Source organism: Oncorhynchus mykiss, chromosome 27, assembly GCF_057628025.1.
Source record: "Oncorhynchus mykiss isolate SJ-2025 chromosome 27, ASM5762802v1, whole genome shotgun sequence".
Lineage (NCBI taxonomy): Eukaryota > Metazoa > Chordata > Actinopteri > Salmoniformes > Salmonidae > Oncorhynchus > Oncorhynchus mykiss.
In genome coordinates this window covers 26,839,415-26,863,011 of record NC_143048.1, presented here as the reverse complement: position 1 = coordinate 26,863,011, position 23,597 = coordinate 26,839,415, and the positions used below count along the sequence as shown (strand labels likewise).

The 23,597-nt window shown below is 43.4% G+C and overlaps 1 protein-coding gene across 8 annotated transcripts in view; it reads right to left on the bottom strand.

The window, feature by feature from the left end:
* Positions 1 to 2,872: 2,872 nt before the first annotated feature.
* The window catches only part of LOC110507857 (Friend leukemia integration 1 transcription factor), a 37,926-nt gene continuing 17,201 nt past the window's right edge, over positions 2,873 to 23,597 (bottom strand). For all 8 annotated transcript variants that reach the window (XM_021588228.3, XM_021588229.3, XM_021588230.3 and 5 more), the window contains 5 exons: positions 19,436 to 19,504; positions 6,483 to 6,542; positions 5,913 to 5,972; positions 5,730 to 5,777; positions 2,873 to 5,477 (listed from right to left, as the gene is read on the bottom strand). In XM_021588228.3, the coding sequence (XP_021443903.2) occupies positions 4,951 to 5,477; positions 5,730 to 5,777; positions 5,913 to 5,972; positions 6,483 to 6,542; positions 19,436 to 19,504 (764 nt within the window). In that variant the 3' untranslated portion in view covers positions 2,873 to 4,950. The remainder of the gene's footprint in view (positions 5,478 to 5,729; positions 5,778 to 5,912; positions 5,973 to 6,482; positions 6,543 to 19,435; positions 19,505 to 23,597) is intronic.

Genomic DNA, 23,597 nt, shown 5'->3' with positions numbered 1-23,597 from the left:
TGATTTGCACTTTTCCCACCAGAGTACATTCATCGCTAGGAGACAGAATGCATCTCCTTCATGAGCTGTATATACTTGCATACTATTGTTTGTACAGATGAACGTGGTACCTTCAGGCATTTGGAAATTGCTCCCAAGGATGAACCATACTTTTGGAGGTCTACAATTTCCTTTCTGAGGTCTTGGCTGATTTCTTTTGATTTTCCCATGATGTCAAGCAAAGAGGGACTGTTTGAAGGTAGGCCTTGAAATACACCCACAGGTATACCTCCAATTGATTCAAATTATGTCAATTAGCCTATCAGAAACTTCTATAGCCTTGACATAGAATTTTCCAAGCTGTTTAAAGGCACAGTCAACTTAGTGTATGTAAACTTCTGACCCACTGGAATTATGATACAGTGAATTATAAGTGAAATAATCTGTCTGTAAACAATTGTTGGAAAAATGACTTGTGTCATTCACAAAGTAGATGTCCTAACCGACTTTCCAAAACTATAGTTTGTTAACAAGAAATTTGTGGAGTGGTTGAAAAACAAGTTTTAATGACTGAAACCTAAGTGTATGTAAACCTCTGACTTCAACTGTATGTTTGTCCTCTCTAGTTTGGTCCCTTTCTTTGATTGCTCAAATCCATTCTTCTTTTTATAAACGTTAAATCAAATACAACCACCGACTGTTTCCTTGTTGAGATTCAATTGGCACATGTGCATTTGAGCTGACTTTGCATCTTAGAGCAACAGCATTGAGAAAACAGTCTGTGTATTTGATTAACGTTTATTGAAAAAGTATTGATTTCAGCAAACAAAGGCACAAACATCAGTACAAGGTAAGTGTTTCCTTTAAAAAATTGTAAGTATTGAGCTTGGGCGAGTTCCACAAAACCTGGTTTCTGCTCCACTCCGTTGGTGTTCATCAGAAACTTCCTTCACCATGGAATGTAGTTTAGTCAGCTACCATTAGCATTGTCTTTACATTATGAAGGAAACTAAATGAAAAACATCTCTTTTAAACAATACCACACTGTTGTATAGGCTACTGAATAGCAAACTGTGCCTTCATTTAAAAACAACAAAATTAGTGTTATTTCTCAACCAACCTGAAATGTCATCACAGTGACAGCATTTTGAGACAAAAGACTTGAATATGCTTTCCTACCAAATTGGCTACTGAACTTGAAGACAATTCTGTCCATTACTAAATGGTCCTTGCTATCCGGGATCCTTGAGACGTGCCTACCTCATTGAAGTTGAAATGTAAAATTGTAAGGGTTAAGGTTAGGTTCAGGTAAGGGTTATGGTTCAGGTTAGGGTTAGGGTAATAGTTACGGTTAGAGTTAGAGTTTAGGATAGGGTCGTTCCAAGGATCCACCCTAGCACTGACAAAACAAAATAAGATTTTTGTATGTTTATATGAATATTGCTAGCAACAAAAGAATAAGCTAATTTGAAATTACCTACAGCAGAAAATAGAATATCTTCTTTCTAATGATGTCAACTTTATTTCTCAACTCCTAATATTGAGCAAATTACACTCATTGGCGCTCATTACACTCACTGAAGTGTCTGACATAGCCTTTGAAAAAGCACCCGCACGGACGGGTCACACAAGTGCCACTGGCTGCTGCTAAGCTTTCTTGGCTTGGACATACATTTTTGCCAACACATGGCTCACCTTTGTTTAACCAGCTAAACAGCTGCTTTTAGCTAAATGTCTTTAGAGTTACTTTTTGTTCTATCAAATATATACATTTTAAAATGTTGGTTACTTCTAACAGCCAATATAATTCACCTGATGATCAGACAGGACATGTGGAACAAATTACATTTCTTAACATATGATGGAGGTCCCTGGGTCACTGTTTTGTCACGGCACAGGTCCCTGGGCAAGACAAGGTTGAAGACTTCTGATCTAGGGTGGTTTACACGGTGAAGTGGTCCCCCGCATTGGCCAATACTAGCCACATGGTGGCGACAGTGAATCGCTTTTTCCCCTGTGGTGATGTGCATGACTGCCATTGTTGATTTTGAAGGTGGTATGGGATGGATGTGATGGATGTGACCTTCTCTGTTGAATGGCATACAATCACTTTTTTATCACGCCCAAGCTATTTCACAACCTTTTAAATCCATGCAGAAAATCAAAGCTTTTAAATCCACGCAGAAAATCAAAGCTTTCAATGGACATCACATTAAACATTTCATATGAAACGTATTGCCTGATGAGACCTTAACCGACCCTACATGATACATCGATAAATGAAATTGATAGTATAGGATAGGAAAGTGTTTTTCTCCCCTCTCTCTCTCTCCCTCACACACACGCACGTGCACACACACCGACAACACATGCTGTTATTTTGTACGACTCCATTGTGCGTAGGCTTGGCAGTATACTGAATACATTACTGTAAATAACGCAGTTACCATTAACAGAGACCTGACATCATCTATGATAACAAGAGGACAAAGGCCCCACCTCTCATCCTTGTACCTCTCAAGTTGGGAAGGAATCTCAATATACCCTTCTGAGGCTTACATAACACTTCTAACACCCCCCCCCCCCCCAGCTAACAGGTACTGTAGGAAACTGGGTTGATGGTTGGTGTCATTATTCTAAACATCAGAGAAACCCATAAAGTATTTCCTGTTTCTCTTCTCCAGAGGAAATGTATTTTCTCCACAAATCATTTTTTTAACACTGAAAATCTAAAATGAATGAAATTGGGTTATAGTCCGGTTGAAATGGCTAGTAATGATGATTAAGTATTGATTGAAACAGAGCTACACCATGAATTTCATGTTGTAACTTTGCCTAATAGCTAAAGAGCACTATTCTACTTTCTGGCAGACAATGGACCAAGAGAAGTAAATCTGTTCAGAAGTAAAAACTTTTATTTTGCCAAAAATCCTATTTCAAAAGGTATTACTTAATACATCTCAGGAATTACAACAATAATAAAATGGTTAATTGCAAAATTACATAATATTTATATATTTAATATCCAAAATACATTGCATATATGAAGTAACAGTTCCCTTTTATTGAACATTACTATTTATGAGAGGTGGGCGTAAAGGGTACATTTTTGATGATTACCTTCATGTTAAATTGAACAAATTCTGTTTAGTTCAAACCACTAAACCAATGGAGCTTCAAGAGATGCTTCCTGTGAATATTAGGGGTGTCTGCACTCATTTGTATAATATACCTGGCCATTTTAAAGGCACAGACAAAAGCTGCCAATTTCTGGGTGGTTGGCTTAATGGTATGAGACATGGAAAGTGTTGTTGGCCTATTTTAGAATTAAAAGCAACCATAATCATGGTATATACAGAATAACAGATTGACTATAAGTATAGGATTATGATTCAAGCAGGCATTTGTGGTATTTGATAATAACTAGAACAAATCTTGTGTTCACTAATTTAAAAAATGTAAAAAATAAAATAGGTAAAAATGTATTGCCCAAATGTACAGATATAAAACGTTTAAAAATGTTGAACATACTACATATCAGTAACGGACTTTTAAAAAATTGCATTTTTGACCGAGGTCAACTCGTATTAATTCTCTTGACTTTTTAAAACTGTGTCACATATGAAAATAACTCTGCATAATTTATACAGTAAGTTGCTTTAATGCCTAGTTGACCGATTTTCACAAAACAATAAAAAATATGTCTGACAAACGCACAGCGTTCGCGAATCTGAGGATTTCTCTGTTTTCATCCTTTCTTACTTTACTGGTTTTGTTCTTTATTTAGTAAACCATTTATTTTCAAGAAGTACTGAGACAAAAGTCCAGATTCAGCTGTTTAAATACACTTGTTTCTTTCATACAACAAACTTTAACCATCTGAAAATGCGCGTTTTAAAATGGCAGTGCTGTATGAATGCACAGAGACAGTTAGGTGAGGGTTGACATGACACAACATAGTGCTGTGGTAAGTCACTCTGTGTCGACACTTGACTGGCCTGGACAGAAGAGGGAGAGACCACCGTGAGACACGTAGCTCTTCTAGAAACAACTGTGATTGTCAAATTGATGATGTGTTCCATGGACCAGAGGGCATTCACATTAATAATGACTTATATCCTGGAATGGAAAGAACCAATGGCTGAAGAGGACAAACATAGTTACTGTAACAACAGTTAACTGGTGTGTGGCCCCCTGAAAACATAGCTACAGTGCTTCACATCCAACTCTGGTCTCCAACTCGCCTACTTCCAGTTTGGAGGATAAGTTAAGTGTGAATCAATGGCATATTCCAGTTGCCAATATTTCATTTTCATTCAGTGCTGAGAAGTCCTTTTCTTTGGAGCCCTACCTCCACAGTTCTAGATGAACACAGTTCCATACATAAAGAGTTGCAGACGGACTGACAAACTGATAACAGAACATCAGGCAGACAGACATGATGTGGATCTGAGACCCCAGAGACGGAAACGAGGAACAAGGCAGGAGTTTCACTGTATGAGAAAAATGTAAATTGAGTCCCATAGAGAATGGGTCCATGTCTGTGATCAGGCACATAGTAGGTATGAGAGCCTCTATGGTCTCTTGATAAGGCTGCGTCTGTGTGGGTAACCGTGTCCAGATTTTGGGGGCACTCTGAACTGGCCCATGGGTGCAGCTTTCAGGGGACAGAAAGGCAGAAAAAACACAGACGCACTGTTACGCACATCAACAAAAGAAAACAAACATGGAAACAGTATTGTCTTGTAAATAAGTAGTATTCCATTTGGATCACAGCATCCAGTTTTTTTTTATACTTCATTTAGCGTCCTTCATTTTGCAAGTTAAGAGCAGACTTTGGGTGGAGGCGGAGAATCCCCCTTTCTCTCGGTCTTAGTTTAATTTCCTTGCGAGTGTGCAGGTCAGCCCTGGTGTGGTTCGTTTTGGGGAGAGGAGGGGAGGTTGGGGGAAGATGTCACGGTGCAGTGGGGTTTAGTAGTAACTGCCCAGGTGGGAGGGCACGTGGGAGTTAGGGTGGCGGGGGACGCTGTGGTTGGGGTAGATGCCCCCTGGGGAGCTCCAGTATGGAGCGGTGGGTCCAAAGAAGTTAGAAGAGGTGACGGGCATGGAGGGAGGGTGTGGGGACACGAAGTTGACCTTCTGCTGGTGGGCATGGTAGGAGGGCACGTATGCCAGGTCCGAGGGGTATTTGTACATGGAGGACTCGGTGGGGTGGGGCTGCAGGGCCTGGGCGATGCCGTGGAAGTCAAACTTGTAGGCGTAGCGCTTGCCGTGCACCTTGGTCATGATGTTCTTGTCGTAGTAGTAGCGCAGGGCGCGGCTCAGCTTGTCGTAGTTCATGTTGGGCTTGCTCTTCCTCTCGCCCCAGCGCCTCGCCACCTCGTCAGGGTCAGTCATCTTGAACTCTCCGTTGGTGCCCTCCCAGGTGATGCAGCCGGCATTGGCGCTGTCTGACAGGAGCTCCAGCAGGAACTGCCACAGCTGGATCTGTCCTGAACCTGACCAGGACACACACAGGTCAAATCAACAGCTGTTCTATAACTGAACACCTAACAGCCAGTTGATCAAAGACCCATAACTCATTATGTACTTCCTGAATACTGCAATAAAGTAGAATTCCAACAATTCTCAGCAGATAAAAATGTCAATATTAAAGAGCAATACACAGGGGCCATAATGAAGCAATGTATGTTGGGAAATGTAGTTTACATTGAATATATGATTGGTCTCATTCATTCTCTCGTACCTACCTGGGTTGGCCAGTCGACTGCTGGTGGGCCCCAGGATCTGGTAAGGATCTGTGGAGAGAGAGAGAGGTCTGTTAGTCTGCATCTATTAGGTTGACACTCATCCCAATGAGATGGGTGTAACCCACTGTCTTAGGTGGAGTGCACACACATGATGGAAGGAATGAGCAGGGTGAAATACATTACCTGGCTGAGGTCTGGGCTGTTCAGTGGACTTGGACACGTTCTGTGTGACCACCGGCGAGCCTGAAGAGGGAGGGGTTGGGAGGGGAAAGAAACAGGAGGAAAGAAAGCCAGTTGGGCGGTCATGGATAAACCACGGTACACATCTTAATGGCACGTCAGCCCCGTTCCAAAGAAAACAGGGCAGTAACTGGTGGCTAGGGTAAGTGCTTAAAGTTCCCAGAATTCAGGGTTTGACGACTGAGGATTTAATCATTGCGTGCTTGGGTTGAGAGTGGGCTCTCACAAATTGCTCTATGAAACTTTGAGCTTTGGGGCGGAAGGTAGCCTAGTGGTTAGAGTATTGGGCCTGTAACCGAAAGGTTGGTGGATCAAATCCCCTTGGTCAAAATCTGTCGTTCTGCACCTGAACAAGGCAGTTAACCCAGGCCGTCATTGTTAATAAGAATTTGTTCTTAACTGACTTGCCTAGTTAAATAAAGGTTAAAAAAAGAATATGATGGGTAGGACCATATATTAATTCCTTGTGTGGTTAGTCTTTCTGCGACTCAGTAAAGTAAAGAGTATGTTCACCTTTTCCATTGTGCATGTTGTTCGACCATCCAGTCCGCCGTACAGCATCATATGATGGGTCTGAGAAGCAGAGAGAGAGAGAGAGATTTGTCAATTTACTGCACTTCCTAACATTTAATATTGGAGTATTTCATTTATTTCTCCTATAGACGGGTTGGCTGACATCGTCACGAAAATGATGCATAAGCATCGATGAGGCAGAAGGCCGTGTGGTGTTATGATTCTGAACCGTCAGATAGCTAGCAACAATTACAAGAAGCTGCCATGTATTTATGTTTCCAATAAACATTGGAGGTGAAAATAGTTTACATGTTGTCAAAAATCTAAACCAACCCCTGACTGTTTTGCCCCATAGTTGTGCACACATCGGTTTTGTTGCTAAACAACCAGCAGCCTATACACGAGTGGGAAATAAACTGATTCTAACTCGACGACAGGAACCCTCCACCTCATCTCATAATATACACTAGTCCTGAATTAAAAGGGGTAGTGGCTCTTTTCGATATGTGGCTGTGTATGTTCTTGACTGTGCTCTCTGCCTCCCCATCTGCAAGCAAACCCATCTCAGGAACACAACTTGGCTTTATACGAGCAACGAGATTGTCACAGAAAAAAGGCAGGGAAATGATGCCAAGAGCCGGCTATAAAAAGGTTTGCCTGCCTATCCAAGCCTGTCCGAGAAACCATGTGCAGCAGGATATCTGGCCCAGGTAATGTGGGTTTATCTGGCATACAACTATGTCTCAAAACTAGAGGAACCAACAAGATGTCTTCGATAAAAGGACCGTTTCATGAGCAGGTTGCACCATGGTGACCACAAACAGGAGGGGAACATACACACATACAGACACACAAACAGGAGGGGAACATACACACATATAGGAGGGGAACTTACACACATACAGACACACAAACAGGAGGAGAACATACACACATACAGACACACAAACAGGAGGGGAACATACACACATACAGACACACAACAGACAGATAGACATCCTAGAAATGGATGATTGTAAAATGCTGCAAAAGTAACTGAGTTGGAAAGAATTGCCCCACGTTTGCGTGGTTCACAACTGACTGAATGTGGTCTGGGAAGCTGGATTGATACCAGATGTAATCAGTCTCCTTGACATGTGCAGATATAAAAAAGGATGTATATTTTCTCCATCAAGGCATCAAAAGCAGTACTGCACATTCTAAATTGAAAGTAGAATCAATTTAATCTTCATTTGACTGGCAATGACTGTAGCACCCCTGACAGTTAGCTTTGTTACCGGCTAAGACTGTACCACATGCAGAGAGTCACTAGACAAGAGGACATAGCCAGTGAAGCAAGACACACACCTAACCAACGTAATGTCCTACTAATATGACATATAGCTGATATAATGTCCTACTAATGTTACATATAACTGATATAATGTACTACTAATGTTAAATATAGCTGATATAATGTACTACTAATGTTACATATAGCTGATATAATGTACTACTAATGTTAAATATAGCTGATATAATGTCCTACTAATGTTACATATAGCTGATATAATGTCCTACTAATGTTACATATAACTGATATAATGTACTACTAATGTTAAATATACCTGATATAATGTACTACTAATGTTACATATAGCTGATATAATGTATTACTAATGTTACATATAACTGATATAATGTACTACTAATGTTACATATAACTGATATAATGTACTACTAATATGACATATAGCTGATATAATGTACTACTAATGTTACATATAACTGATATAATGTACTACTAATATGACATATAGCTGATATAATGTACTACTAATGTTACATATAGCTGATATAATGTACTACTAATATGACATATAGCTGATATAATGATATAGCTGATATAATGTCCTACTAATATGACATATAGCTGATATAATGTACTACTAATATGACATATAGCTGATATAATGATATAGCTGATATAATGTCCTACTAATATGACATATAGCTGATATAATGTACTACTAAAGTTACATATAGCTGATATAATGTCCTGCTAATGTTACATATAGCTGATATAATGTACTACTAATATTAAATATAGCTGATATAATATCCTACTAATATGACATATAGCTGATATAATGATATAGCTGATATAATGTACTACTAATGTTACATATAACTGATATAATGTACTACTAATGTTACATATAGCTGATATAATGTCCTACTAATATTAAATATAGCTGATATAATGTACTGCTAATGTTACATATAGCTGATATAATGTCCTACTAATGTTACATATAGCTGATATAATGTCCTACTAATATTAAATATAGCTGATATAATGTACTACTAATGTTACATATAGCTGATATAATGTCCTACTAATATTAAACATAGCTGATATAATGTACTACTAATGTTACATATAACTGATATAATGTACTACTAATGTTACATATAACTGATATAATGCCCTACTAATATGACATATAGCTGATATAATGTACTACTAATGTTACATATAGCTGATATAATGTCCTACTAATGTTACATATAGCTGATATAATGTACTGCTAATGTTACATATAGCTGATATAATGTCCTACTAATGTTACATATAGCTGATATAATGTACTACTAATATGACATATAGCTGATATAATGTACTACTAATGTTACATATAGCTGATATAATGTCCTACTAATATGACATATAGCTGATATAATGTACTACTAATGTTACATATAGCTGATATAATGTCCTACTAATATTAAACATAGCTGATATAATGTACTACTAATGTTACATATAACTGATATAATGTACTACTAATGTTACATATAACTGATATAATGCCCTACTAATATGACATATAGCTGATATAATGCCCTACTAATATGACATATAGCTGATATAATGTACTACTAATATGACATATAACTGATATAATGTCCTACTAATGTGGCTCCCTCTGACTCATCTAGAACTGGTTGAGATCCATGTCATGACCTCTCTAAACATTATCCAACACTGCCCTCTTTTGGTCAGAAGCATGCTGCTCTTATATAACAAACATTTGGAAATGCAGACCTTCCACTGGTTTACTTCAACCAACATTGAATAAATCAAAATGCACGTTCACTTTAGTGTTGAGTACTTCTCCACCACAAACTTGATTCAAAGCAGTAATAGAAAAAAACACTCTGGCTTTCTAAAAGGCAATATAACTAGAAAGTGTTTTATTGTCTCTCATAAATTATAAATTTACAATGAAAATTGGAAAACATTTCGCATTCAATCACATCTCGGAACACTTTCACAGGATGTTATTTAAACGTATTGCCTTGTACTCATGTGTGTTTGTGCTTTATAAAAGTATTGGATGAAATACCACAGTGTGCCATCGCAGCAGCAAGATGTGTGACCTGTTGCCACAAGAAAAGGGCAACCAGTGAAGAACAAACAACATGTAAATACAACCCATATTTATGTTCATTTATTTTCCCTTTTGTAATTTAACTATTTGCACATCATATGACATTTGTAATGTCTTTGTTCTTTTGGAACCTTTCTGTGTGTAATGTTTACTGTTAATTTTTATTGTTTATTTCACTTTAGTTTATTATCTAGTTCACTTGCTTTGGCAATGTTAACACATGTTTCCCATGCCAATAAAGCCCTTAATTGAATTGAGAGAGAGAGAAAATAACAGTCGGGGTCTCAGCAGAGGCGGTCAGGTCCATGCTGCAGTGGGCCTGTGGGATAGTCTAGGAGCAACGACTGGAGGAGAGTCCTAAGAGAGTTGTGTTTCCTGCCTGCCTCGCCTGCAGACAACCTCTCTTTGTTTTACTGCCCCCCCCCTCCTCCCCCCCTGTGAAAAAAAACATACAGGGGCTACCTCCTTCCAACAGAAGTGTCACAAACAGAAGGGGGTGAGAGAGAGAGCGAGAGAGAGAGAGAGAGGGAGAGAGAGAGAGAGAGAGAGAACCAAGAGACCCAGGCAGACGAAACACAACATTGGAATGTGAAAAGAAAACAATGGCGTTGTATCCCGCTACTGTCTGATAAAGAGTGGAGGATGTGGTTGGATAGACTATGCTCGGCTCCACTACGTAGCCTTTTGACATGAGAGAGGGTCACATGCCTGCAATATCCTCATATTAAGGGTTCACCGCTATAGACAGTGGGGAAGTTCCTATACCTGATTCGATTAGGGTCTGAGTCAGACCAGAGGGGCAGGGGTGGACATGAGACGTAAGTGGGACACCATTCAGCAGAGGAGATGAGAGGAGAGATGAGGAGCCAAGAGGAAGAGAGGAGAGGTGGGGAGAGGAGAGGGGGCAGCCAGGCAGACAGACAGGGAAGGACGACCAGAGTCCAGATGAGCACAGCAGGTCAGGAACACAGTCAGCCATGCAAACTCAACAGACACCCCAGAAGTATGGCACGTTGGAGTCCCTCTCCCTCTTTTTCCAGGCTCTCTCTGAGTGGAGCCAGTTTCCACTCTGGGCTGGGGTGTGGTGCAACGCTCACTCGTCCTGGGAGACTTGCAGACCAGCTATTCAAAACAAGGGCTGAGAACCAGCGAGAGAGAAGTCTAGTCATGGACCACTTTTAACCCACAGTCTCAGCCAAAGACACAGACTCAGACAGAGCATGGCTCTTTATACTGTATACAGGTGCTTTATTGAAAGCCAGCTGTGTGAGAAAAGGAAATAGATATTTGAGGAAGAGGCAGATGCCAATCTTTAGCTTACACAATGAACATACAATGGAATAGAGTACTGTATGTATACCTGGCTATACTGTACAAACAATGTAAATCAGCAGTCCTCCACTTGGGAGGCCATAGAGGGAAAGATAAAAGACAAAGAATAGCCCATCAATCTCTAAAGCTTCCCTCTCTGTGAACACTGAGGAGCCATGTGGTAAATCACTGAATCTCCAAACTATCTCCCTGCACCCTTTAGCTCAACACACATGCAAGCAAGCACATGAACACACACACACACACACACACTTTTCATGGCTGCTGCATTCCATGTTTTATTTGCTAACTATTCATAATCTAGCTTTTTACATCAGACAGTCTGGAAAAGATTTGGAGGTCTCCTGCTGAATAACGGTGCTTACTATACCCTGAGAGAGCTGAGATGGTATGTGACCCTTTTCTACAGGCAATATGACTGTGAACATCTGGCGATAGAAAGTTGATAAACGTCTCAAAGCTGGCATTTCTTGAAGCAAAAGGAGCACTGTTACTATGGTAGCCCATAATAGAAATCACTTCTGTGTGTTGGGGAAATGGTGTTGAGGGGAGTTCACCTGCTGGGTCTGCCATTCAGAATACCAGCCACTGAAAACCAGGAAGGATCGGCAGAGGTGACACTGCAGAATCTTATTGAGCATGTCTATTGTTTTTTGTCTATGTCTATTGTCTAAAACTCCCAAAATAAAATCATTTTCAGAAAGAAATTCTTATCGAGCATGCCCATTGGCCTGATGGTATTAACCAGGGTGAGAAAAGTGTAGCTCAGCGGTGAAATAGAACAGTGTAGCTCAGCGGTGGACTGGAGGGAATAGAACAGTGTAGCTTAGCAGTGGACTAGAGGGAACAGAACAGTGTAGCTCAGCGGTGGACTAGAGGGAATAGAACAGTGTAGCTCAGCGGTGGACTAGAGGGGACAGAACAGTGTAGCTCAGCGGTGGACTACAGGGAATAGAACAGTGTAGCTCAGCGGTGGAATAGAACAGTGTAGCTCAGCGGTGGACTAGAGGGAACAGAACAGTGTAGCTCAGCGGTGGACTAGAGGGAATAGAACAGTGTAGCTCAGCAGTGGAATAGAACAGAGTAGCTCAGCAGTGGAACAGAACACTGTAGCTCAGTGGTGGAATAGCACAGTGTAGCTCAGCAGTGGAACAGAACACTGTAGCTCAGTGGTGGAATAGAACAGTGTAGCTCAGCAGTGGAACAGAACACTGTAGCTCAGTGGTGGAATAGAACAGTGTAGATCAGTGGTGGACTAGAGGGAATAGAACAGTAGCTCAGCGGTGGACTAGAGAGAACAGAACAGTGTAGCTCAGCGGTGGACTAGAGGGAATAGAAGAGTGTAGCTTAGCGGTGGACTAGAGGGAACAGAACAGTGTAGCTCAGCGGTGGACTAGAGAGACCAGAACAGTGTAGCACAGTGGTGGACTAGAGGGAATAGAACAGTAGCTCAGCGGTGGACTAGAGAGAACAGAACAGTGTAGCACAGTGGTGGACTAGAGGGAATAGAACAGTGTAGCTCAGCAGTGGACTAGAGGGAACAGAACAGTGTAGCTCAGCGGTGGACTAGAGAGAATAGAACAGTGTAGCTCAGCGGTGGACTAGAGGGAACAGAACAGTGTAGCTCAGCGGTGGACTAGAGGGAATAGAACAGTGTAGCTCAGCGGTGGAATAGAACAGTGTAGCTCAGCGGTGGACTAGAGGGAACAGAACAGTGTAGCTCAGCGGTGGACTAGAGGGAATAGAACAGTGTAGCTCAGCGGTGGAATAGAACAGTGTAGCTCAGCGGTGGACTAGAGGGAACAGAACAGTGTAGCTCAGCGGTGGACTAGAGGGAATAGAACAGTGTAGCTCAGCAGTGGAATAGAACAGAGTAGCTCAGCAGTGGAACAGAACACTGTAGCTCAGTGGTGGAATAGCACAGTGTAGCTCAGCAGTGGAACAGAACACTGTAGCTCAGTGGTGGAATAGAACAGTGTAGCTCAGCAGTGGAACAGAACACTGTAGCTCAGTGGTGGAATAGAACAGTGTAGATCAGCGGTGGACTAGAGGGAATAGAACAGTAGCTCAGCGGTGGACTAGAGAGAACAGAACAGTGTAGCTCAGCGGTGGACTAGAGGGAATAGAAGAGTGTAGCTTAGCGGTGGACTAGAGGGAACAGAACAGTGTAGCTCAGCGGTGGACTAGAGAGACCAGAACAGTGTAGCACAGTGGTGGACTAGAGGGAATAGAACAGTAGCTCAGCGGTGGACTAGAGAGAACAGAACAGTGTAGCACAGTGGTGGACTAGAGGGAATAGAACAGTGTAGCTCAGCAGTGGACTAGAGGGAACAGAACAGTGTAGCTCAGCGGTGGACTAGAGAGAATAGAACAGTGTAGCTCAGCGGTGGACTAGAGGGAACAGAACAGTGTAGCTCAGCGGTGGACTAGAGGGAATAGAACAGTGTAGCTCAGCGGTGGAATAGAACAGTGTAGCTCAGCGGTGGACTAGAGGGAACAGAACAGTGTAGCTCAGCGGTGGACTAGAGGGAATAGAACAGTGTAGCTCAGCGGTGGAATAGAACAGTGTAGCTCAGCGGTGGACTAGAGGGAACAGAACAGTGTAGCTCAGCGGTGGACTAGAGGGAATAGAACAGTGTAGCTCAGCAGTGGAATAGAACAGAGTAGCTCAGCAGTGGAACAGAACACTGTAGCTCAGTGGTGGAATAGCACAGTGTAGCTCAGCAGTGGAACAGAACACTGTAGCTCAGTGGTGGAATAGAACAGTGTAGCTCAGCAGTGGAACAGAACACTGTAGCTCAGTGGTGGAATAGAACAGTGTAGATCAGCGGTGGACTAGAGGGAATAGAACAGTATCTCAGCGGTGGACTAGAGAGAACAGAACAGTGTAGCTCAGCGGTGGACTAGAGGGAATAGAAGAGTGTAGCTTAGCGGTGGACTAGAGGGAACAGAACAGTGTAGCTCAGCGGTGGACTAGAGAGACCAGAACAGTGTAGCACAGTGGTGGACTAGAGGGAATAGAACAGTAGCTCAGCGGTGGACTAGAGAGAACAGAACAGTGTAGCACAGTGGTGGACTAGAGGGAATAGAACAGTGTAGCTCAGCAGTGGACTAGAGGGAACAGAACAGTGTAGCTCAGCGGTGGACTAGAGAGAATAGAACAGTGTAGCTCAGCGGTGGACTAGAGGGAACAGAACAGTGTAGCTCAGCGGTGGACTAGAGGGAATAGAACAGTGTAGCTCAGCGGTGGAATAGAACAGTGTAGCTCAGCGGTGGACTAGAGGGAATAGAACAGTGTAGCTCAGCGGTGGAATAGAACAGTGTAGCTCAGCGGTGGACTAGAGGGAACAGAACAGTGTAGCTCAGCGGTGGACTAGAGGGAATAGAACAGTGTAGCTCAGCAGTGGAATAGAACAGAGTAGCTCAGCAGTGGAACAGAACACTGTAGCTCAGTGGTGGAATAGCACAGTGTAGCTCAGCAGTGGAACAGAACACTGTAGCTCAGTGGTGGAATAGAACAGTGTAGCTCAGCAGTGGAACAGAACACTGTAGCTCAGTGGTGGAATAGAACAGTGTAGATCAGCGGTGGACTAGAGGGAATAGAACAGTAGCTCAGCGGTGGACTAGAGAGAACAGAACAGTGTAGCTCAGCGGTGGACTAGAGGGAATAGAAGAGTGTAGCTTAGCGGTGGACTAGAGGGAACAGAACAGTGTAGCTCAGCGGTGGACTAGAGAGACCAGAACAGTGTAGCACAGTGGTGGACTAGAGGGAATAGAACAGTAGCTCAGCGGTGGACTAGAGAGAACAGAACAGTGTAGCACAGTGGTGGACTAGAGGGAATAGAACAGTGTAGCTCAGCAGTGGACTAGAGGGAACAGAACAGTGTAGCACAGTGGTGGACTAGAGGGAATAGAACAGTAGCTCAGCGGTGGACTAGAGAGAACAGAACAGTGTAGCACAGTGGTGGACTAGAGGGAATAGAACAGTGTAGCTCAGCAGTGGACTAGAGGGAACAGAACAGTGTAGCTCAGCGGTGGACTAGAGGGAACAGAACAGTGTAGCTCAGCGGTGGACTAGAGGGAATAGAACAGTGTAGCTCAGCGGTGGAATAGAACAGTGTAGCTCAGCGGTGGACTAGAGGGAATAGAACAGTGTAGCTCAGCGGTGGAATAGAACAGTGTAGCTCAGCGGTGGACTAGAGGGAACAGAACAGTGTAGCTCAGCGGTGGACTAGAGGGAATAGAACAGTGTAGCTCAGCAGTGGAATAGAACAGAGTAGCTCAGCAGTGGAACAGAACACTGTAGCTCAGTGGTGGAATAGCACAGTGTAGCTCAGCAGTGGAACAGAACACTGTAGCTCAGTGGTGGAATAGAACAGTGTAGCTCAGCAGTGGAACAGAACACTGTAGCTCAGTGGTGGAATAGAACAGTGTAGATCAGCGGTGGACCAGAGGGAATAGAACAGTAGCTCAGCGGTGGACTAGAGAGAACAGAACAGTGTAGCTCAGCGGTGGACTAGAGGGAATAGAAGAGTGTAGCTTAGCGGTGGACTAGAGGGAACAGAACAGTGTAGCTCAGCGGTGGACTAGAGAGACCAGAACAGTGTAGCACAGTGGTGGACTAGAGGGAATAGAACAGTAGCTCAGCGGTGGACTAGAGAGAACAGAACAGTGTAGCACAGTGGTGGACTAGAGGGAATAGAACAGTGTAGCTCAGCAGTGGACTAGAGGGAACAGAACAGTGTAGCTCAGCGGTGGACTAGAGAGAATAGAACAGTGTAGCTCAGCGGTGGACTAGAGGGAACAGAACAGTGTAGCTCAGCGGTGGACTAGAGGGAATAGAACAGTGTAGCTCAGCGGTGGAATAGAACAGTGTAGCTCAGCGGTGGACTAGAGGGAACAGAACAGTGTAGCTCAGCGGTGGACTAGAGGGAATAGAACAGTGTAGCTCAGCGGTGGACTAGAGGGAACAGAACAGTGTAGCTCAGCGGTGGACTAGAGGGAATAGAACAGTGTAGCTCAGTGGTGGACTAGAGGGAATAGAAGAGTGTAGCTTAGCGGTGGACTAGAGGGAACAGAACAGTGTAGCTCAGCAGTGGACTAGAGGGAATAGAACAGTGTAGCTTAGCGGTGGACTAGAGGGAACAGAACAGTGTAGCTCAGCGGTTGACTAGAGAGAATAGAACAGTGTAGCTCAGCGGGGGACTAGAGGGAACAGAACAGTGTAGCTCAGCGGTGGACTAGAGGGAACAGAACAGTGTAGCTCAGCAGTGGACTAGAGGGAACAGAACAGTGTTGCTCAGCAGTGGACTAGAGGGAACAGAACAGTGTATCTCAGTGGTAGACTAGAGGGAACAGAACAGTGTAGCTCAGCAGTGGACTAGAGGGAACAGAACAGTGTAGCTCAGCGGTGGAATAGAACAGTGTAGCTCAGCGGTGGACTAGAGGGAATAGAACAGTGTAGCTCAGCGGTGGACTAGAGGGAACAGAACAGTGTAGCTCAGCGGTGGACTAGAGGGAATAGAACAGTGTAGCTCAGTGGTGGACTAGAGGGAATAGAAGAGTGTAGCTTAGCGGTGGACTAGAGGGAACAGAACAGTGTAGCTCAGCAGTGGACTAGAGGGAATAGAACAGTGTAGCTTAGCGGTGGACTAGAGGGAACAGAACACTGTAGCTCAGCGGTTGACTAGAGAGAATAGAACAGTGTAGCTCAGCGGGGGACTAGAGGGAACAGAACAGTGTAGCTCAGCAGTGGACTAGAGGGAACAGAACAGTGTTGCTCAGCAGTGGACTAGAGGGAACAGAACAGTGTATCTCAGTGGTAGACTAGAGGGAACAGAACAGTGTAGCTCAGCAGTGGACTAGAGGGAACAGAACAGTGTAGCTCAGCGGTGGAATAGAACAGTGTAGCTCAGCGGTGGACTAGAGGGAACAGAACAGTGTAGCTCAGCGGTGGACTAGAGGGAATAGAACAGTGTAGCTCAGCGGTGGAATAGAACAGTGTAGCTCAGCGGTGGACTAGAGTGAACAGAACAGTGTAGCTCAGCGGTGGACTAGAGGGAATAGAACAGTGTAGCTCAGCGGTGGAATAGAACAGTGTAGCTCAGCGGTGGACTAGAGGGAACAGAACAGTGTAGCTCAGCGGTGGACTGGAGGGAATAGAACAGTGTAGCTCAGCGGTGGACTAGAGGGAACAGAACAGTGTAGCTCAGCGGTGGACTAGAGGGAATAGAACAGTGTAGCTCAGCGGTGGACTAGAGGGAACAGAACAGTGTAGCTCAGCGGTGGACTAGAGGGAATAGAACAGTGTAGCTCAGCGGTGGAATAGAACAGTGTAGCTCAGCGGTGGACTAGAGGGAATAGAACAGTGTAGCTCAGCGGTGGAATAGAGGGAATTGAACAGTGTAGCTCAGCGGTGGAATAGAACAGTGTAGCTCAGCGGTGGACTAGAGGGAACAGAACAGTGTAGCTCAGCGGTGGACTGGAGGGGTGTGTTAAACATTTATTCGTCTCTTCCTCTCCCCCTACCTAGATACACCCTTTTCCTGTGAGCCAGGATATCACTGTTATTGCAGCCTGTTCTAGTGTACTGTATGTGGTGGTGACTTCACAGTCCACATGTAAAGGATATGTACCTCATTTCACAGACACTAATATAGGCTTAGGTGGGTCTGACTCACCATGTCTGGAACCAACAGGACCCTGAACAGCTCCTACCCCCAAACCATAAGACAGCTAAATAGTTCATTAAATAGTTAACCAAATAGTTACCTAGACTACCTGCATTTTTACCTTTTTAACTAACTTTTTTGACTCATCATACGCTGCTGCTACTGCTATCTGTCACTTTATTCCCAGTTGTACAGTATGAACATATCTGCCTCAATTACCTCACACCCCTGCACATCCACTCAGTACTGGTACCCTGTGTACATATCCATGTTATCCTTACTCATTATGACTCTCACGAACACCTACAGTACATGTGGGTTGCTTTGCTCTAGTACGTCCACAGGCCTCACAAAACTCATCTGAAGGTCCCCCGGTGCCAGTTGAAAAAATGTATGGAAGTCTATATGGAGACTGTTTAGTTGCAAGAATCAGGGGTTATATCTCTCAGATATAGGACGCACACTTCAGAACAAACGTCCTTTAGATTTTTAGTTTGGGACTGTCTGTTGTGAATCTGTTGTTCAATGCATTTGTATGGACTTTTTTTTATACTTCAAGGGGTATTCCAATTCAAAATCAAATAGCCACATGATCCTTGGTATGACCAATTCCATATAGCTTAGTAGAACCCCCCCCCCCCAGACATGGCTTAGACTGTTATGGGTTTTTGAAATATATTCAGAGGTTTTTAGGGACAATAAGTTCACATTTTAGCTGTCTGCAAAAAAACTGTCTTCCAGCGACCTGATCGGAAAGAATGAACAAGCCTCATAAACACCAAACACAGAATGCTAATCTACACATTAAAACACTGAACAGTGACCTAGACCGCTCCCAAACCCACACAAATACAAATCCCCTCTAAAACATTTCCTCCCCACCACCACATGTTCCCTCCTTGATTGAGTCAAAGTTGTGAAAACAAAAACAACTCATCTCCCTTTCTGTCTCCTCCTCTCTGTTTGCATTGTGGCTGAACCACCTGTCCTTTAAATACACCCCTCCACAAAAATGACCTTAGTCGTTCTATCTCCCTGAGCCCCCCACCCTATCCTGCTTTATCTCCTCCTGTGGATAGTGAGGTTAGCCACGGCATGCCTTTTGTCTTGCTAATTCCCTTCCATTCTGAGGTGGCACTCACTTTCCCCCATGTGCAGGTAGGTCATGAATAGCACAGACTGGGGTAGTGCTGCCTGGTATTATTCCCCTGTACAAAAGATTCACCTGTTAATAACTATGTCTCTGCCTGGTGCTGCCAGGACCTGGGTGTCGGGGCAGCTGCTGCCTCTGTGGTAGCAGACAGAGAGGGGCGTGCCGCAGCTCTATTGTTTTGGCTAAATGAGAACACTCTTTCTGTCCTCTCTCTTTATTCTCTCTCTCACTCTCTCTCAACATATACCTGGCTCTCTTCAATACAGGAAACATAGTCCCCTATAAAAAAAAAACTCTGAAATAGAAAACAGTTGCCCATATTTAACGTTAGCAGTAAGGTTTTGGAAGATAATGCTGTCCTACCTTCTTTGGCAGCCAGGCTTGGAGACTGATCCATGTGAGATGGAGTGTTGTAGGATAATGATGAGCTACCTGCAACATGCCAGATAGGCACAACATCAGAGGTGTATGATTTTAAAGTTCACAGTTATCTGTGCATAGGGCATGATTAATAAAAAATACTGGCTAATAGGTTATAGAGTATAGTATACTAATTCAAGTATTAATTTTAATGATTCATTATTCATTATGCACTGAGTGTACACGACATTAGGAACACATGCTCTTTCCATGACATAGACTGACCAGGTGAAAGTTATGATCCCTTATTGATGTCACCTGTTAAATCCACTTCAATCAATGTATGAAGGGGAGGGGACAGGTTAAAGGATGATTTTTAAGCCTTGAGACATTTTAGACATGGATTGTGTATGTGTGCCATTCAGAGGGTGAATCGGCAAGACAAAATATTTACAGTGCCTTGCGAAAGTATTCGGCCCCCTTGAACTTTGCGACCTTTTGCCACATTTCAGGCTTCAAACATAAAGATATAAAACTGTATTTTTTTGTGAAGAATCAACAACAAGTGGGACACAATCATGAAGTGGAACGACATTTATTGGATATTTCAAACTTTTTGAACAAATCAAAAACTGAAAAATTGGGCGTGCAAAATTATTCAGCCCCCTTAAGTTAATACTTTGTAGCGCCACCTTTTGCTGCGATTACAGCTGTAAGTCGCTTGGGGTATGTCTCTATCAGTTTTGCACTTCGAGAGACTGACATTTTTTCCCATTCCTCCTTGCAAAACAGCTCGAGCTCAGTGAGGTTGGATGGAGAGCATTTGTGAACAGCAGTTTTCAGTTCTTTCCACAGATTCTCGATTGGATTCAGGTCTGGACTTTGACTTGGCCATTCTAACACCTGGATATGTTTATTTTTGAACCATTCCATTGTAGATTTTGCTTTATGTTTTGGATCATTGTCTTGTTGGAAGACAAATCTCCGTCCCAGTCTCAGGTCTTTTGCAGACTCCATCAGGTTTTCTTCCAGAATGGTCCTGTATTTGGCTCCATCCATCTTCCCATCAATTTTAACCATCTTCACTGTCCCTGCTGAAGAAAAGCAGGCCCAAACCATGATGCTGCCACCACCATGTTTGACAGTGGGGATGGTGTGTTCAGCTGTGTTGCTTTTACGCCAAACATAACGTTTTGCATTGTTGCCAAAAAGTTCAATTTTGGTTTCATCTGACCAGAGCACCTTCTTCCACATGTTTGGTGTGTCTCCCAGGTAGCTTGTGGCAAACTTTAAACAACACTTTTTATGGACATCTTTAAGAAATGGCTTTCTTCTTGCCACTCTTCCATGAAGGCCAGATTTGTGCAATATACGACTGATTGTTGTCCTATGGACAGAGTCTCCCACCTCAGCTGTAGATCTCTGCAGTTCATCCAGAGTGATCATGGGCCTCTTGGCTGCATCTCTGATCAGTCTTCTCCTTGTATGAGCTGAAAGTTTAGAGGGACGGCCAGGTCTTGGTAGATTTGCAGTGGTCTGATACTCCTTCCATTTCAATATTATCGCTTGCACAGTGCTCCTTGGGATGTTTAAAGCTTGGGAAATATTTTTGTATCCAAATCCGGCTTCACAACAGTATCTCGGACCTGCCTGCTGTGTTCCTTGTTCTTCATGATGCTCTCTGCGCTTTTAACGGACCTCTGAGACTATCACAGTGCAGGTGCATTTATACGGAGACTTGATTACACACAGGTGGATTGTATTTATCATCATTAGTCATTTAGGTCAACATTGGATCATTCAGAGATCCTCACTGAACTTCTGGAGAGAGTTTGCTGCACTGAAAGTAAAGGGGCTGAATAATTTTGCACGCCCAATTTTTCAGTTTTTGATTTGTTAAAAAAGTTTGAAATATCCAATAAATGTCGTTCCACTTCATGATTGTGTCCCACTTGTTGTTGATTCTTCACAAAAAAATACAGTTTTATATCTTTATACTTGAAGCCTGAAATGTGGCAAAAGGTCGCAAAGTTCAAGGGGGCCGAATACCTTCGCAAGGCACTGTAAGTGCCTTAGAACAGGGTATGGTAGTAGGTTCCAGGCGCACCGGTTGGAGAGTGTCAAGAACGTCAATGCCGCTGGGTTTTTCATGCTCATCAGTTTCCAAAAAGGGTATATCAAGAATGGTCCACCACCCAATGATATCAAGCTAACTTTACACATGCGGGAAGCATTGGGTTCAACTCAATATTAGGAATGTGTTCCTAATGTTTTGTACACTCAGTGTACAATGGTTAGCTGTGAGTAGTAACACTGGACAATACCCAGAGGGTGGCAGTAAGAAGATCATTGATTTCTGTAAGTAGATCTCAATTTCCTTTCATTTGAGATGCCTCTTAAAATTATACTTAAAAATTGCCCATGGTACATTGTAAACAATTAATCCATTCTACCCAATAAAGAATCGACCCAGCAATATTTTAATATGTAATCCTTTAAACTCGGAACGCTGTGCTGAGTCAACAATTCCACCACAAACCCCCTGACTATTAAAGTCCAGAAACCAAGACTACAGTATGTATAATAGCATGATTGCTTTTCATTTCACCTTATAGAGCAGAACTGTGCTCCGCATTCCTCTGCTGACACAAGCAGCACCAAAACGCTCTCTTAATTTTAGCTGCCCCTAGGCATAAATCAGAGAGGAAAAACAGACCAAAAATGCACTGGGAAAACACCAGTGCTACTACTGCTATAGAGAGTGTAAGATTGAATACAAAGACTACTACTATGGGGAGTTGCTAGTTAGAAAGGAACTCTAGGAGATTTTCTGAATGGGCAGGAGGAGATGGAGAGATGAATAATAGTATAGGCTACAACTTGGGAAGCTTTGGAGTGGCGTGCCTTGACTCATTTTGGAGGGTGTAGGGGAATGAGAGGGCCCACAGCAAGGCAGATCTGGGGGCTGTTTTTAGGGGGGCTGGTGGAGGGAGGCGGGGGAGGGGGCCTCTACACACAAATTCTAACCCCAAACCCCATTCTCGCTCCACCCCAGCCGACCCCACCCCAAGGCTCTGGTCCTGATTTGGACCTGTGGCCGCTGAACAGAGGAAGCATTGTGTGAGATAGGGTCCCTACACAGCAATCAAACGCAGCTCCCCATACAAACATTATTCCACACTCTCAGTGTAAGCGCATAGGGCAGGCACGGCACCGACTCTTCCTCAGGGAGAGTAAGAGAAGTAGAGAGAGAGAGGGAGAGGGAGAGGGAGAGAATGAGAGAGAGAGAGAAAGGGGGGTAGGGTAAACCCCTCCCCTACTGCGTTCCACATGGGGGCCGCCCCAGAGAAAACAGATCCAAAAGAGAACACTGGGACCCCGATTATAAGGAAGAGAGAGAGAGAGAGAGAGAGAGAGAGAGAGAGGAAAAAAAATATGGGGAACGCCAACACTGACACTTTAGGCGAGGGAGGCTTGGCTACACCGCCTATTTATTTGGACGCGCTCTTCACCCTTGAAAAACAAACACTTCCCAGTAATCTAACTGCACATTGGGATGACTGGCTAATGTTCAGCCTCCTCCAACCAAGCAACATCTGCCCAGAGTCTGTTCCTCTATTACAAAATAACTTCAATAGCATTGTTTAATTTTCTTTCTTTTCAATGAATGATGACTCTTTAAAATGCCCCCTGCCCTTAATATAATATTGACAGACATCCCTGTGAGATGGTTAGACGTCATTGGCCTTTGCTGAGTCCTGGCTTGTTGTTGATCCTACCAAGCTAAAATCTATACTACCCCCTCAAACATGTAAATACCCTTTTCTCCATCAACAAACTGAGGGGCACCCACATGGGCGGTGAGACTAGTGCCCCTTAAAAGGAGGGCTAGGAGACCCCATTCACTAGACTACATTAGCCCATTTCCCTGTCCAATCCAAACCAACCAGGGGTGCTGTATAATGGTACCTAACAGCTAACAACAGAGGCAGGCAGACAGGCCTCTGAGCCCCTACACTGGAGTGCTAATCTGCCAATAGAAATAACTAATGCAGGGAGACCTCCATAAAAACCTAAAGAGAGAGAAAGAGAGAGAGAGAGAGAGAGAGAGACTGGCTGCAAAGGAGAGCACTCCAGACCACCTTTTCCTCTTCAGCCCAGATGT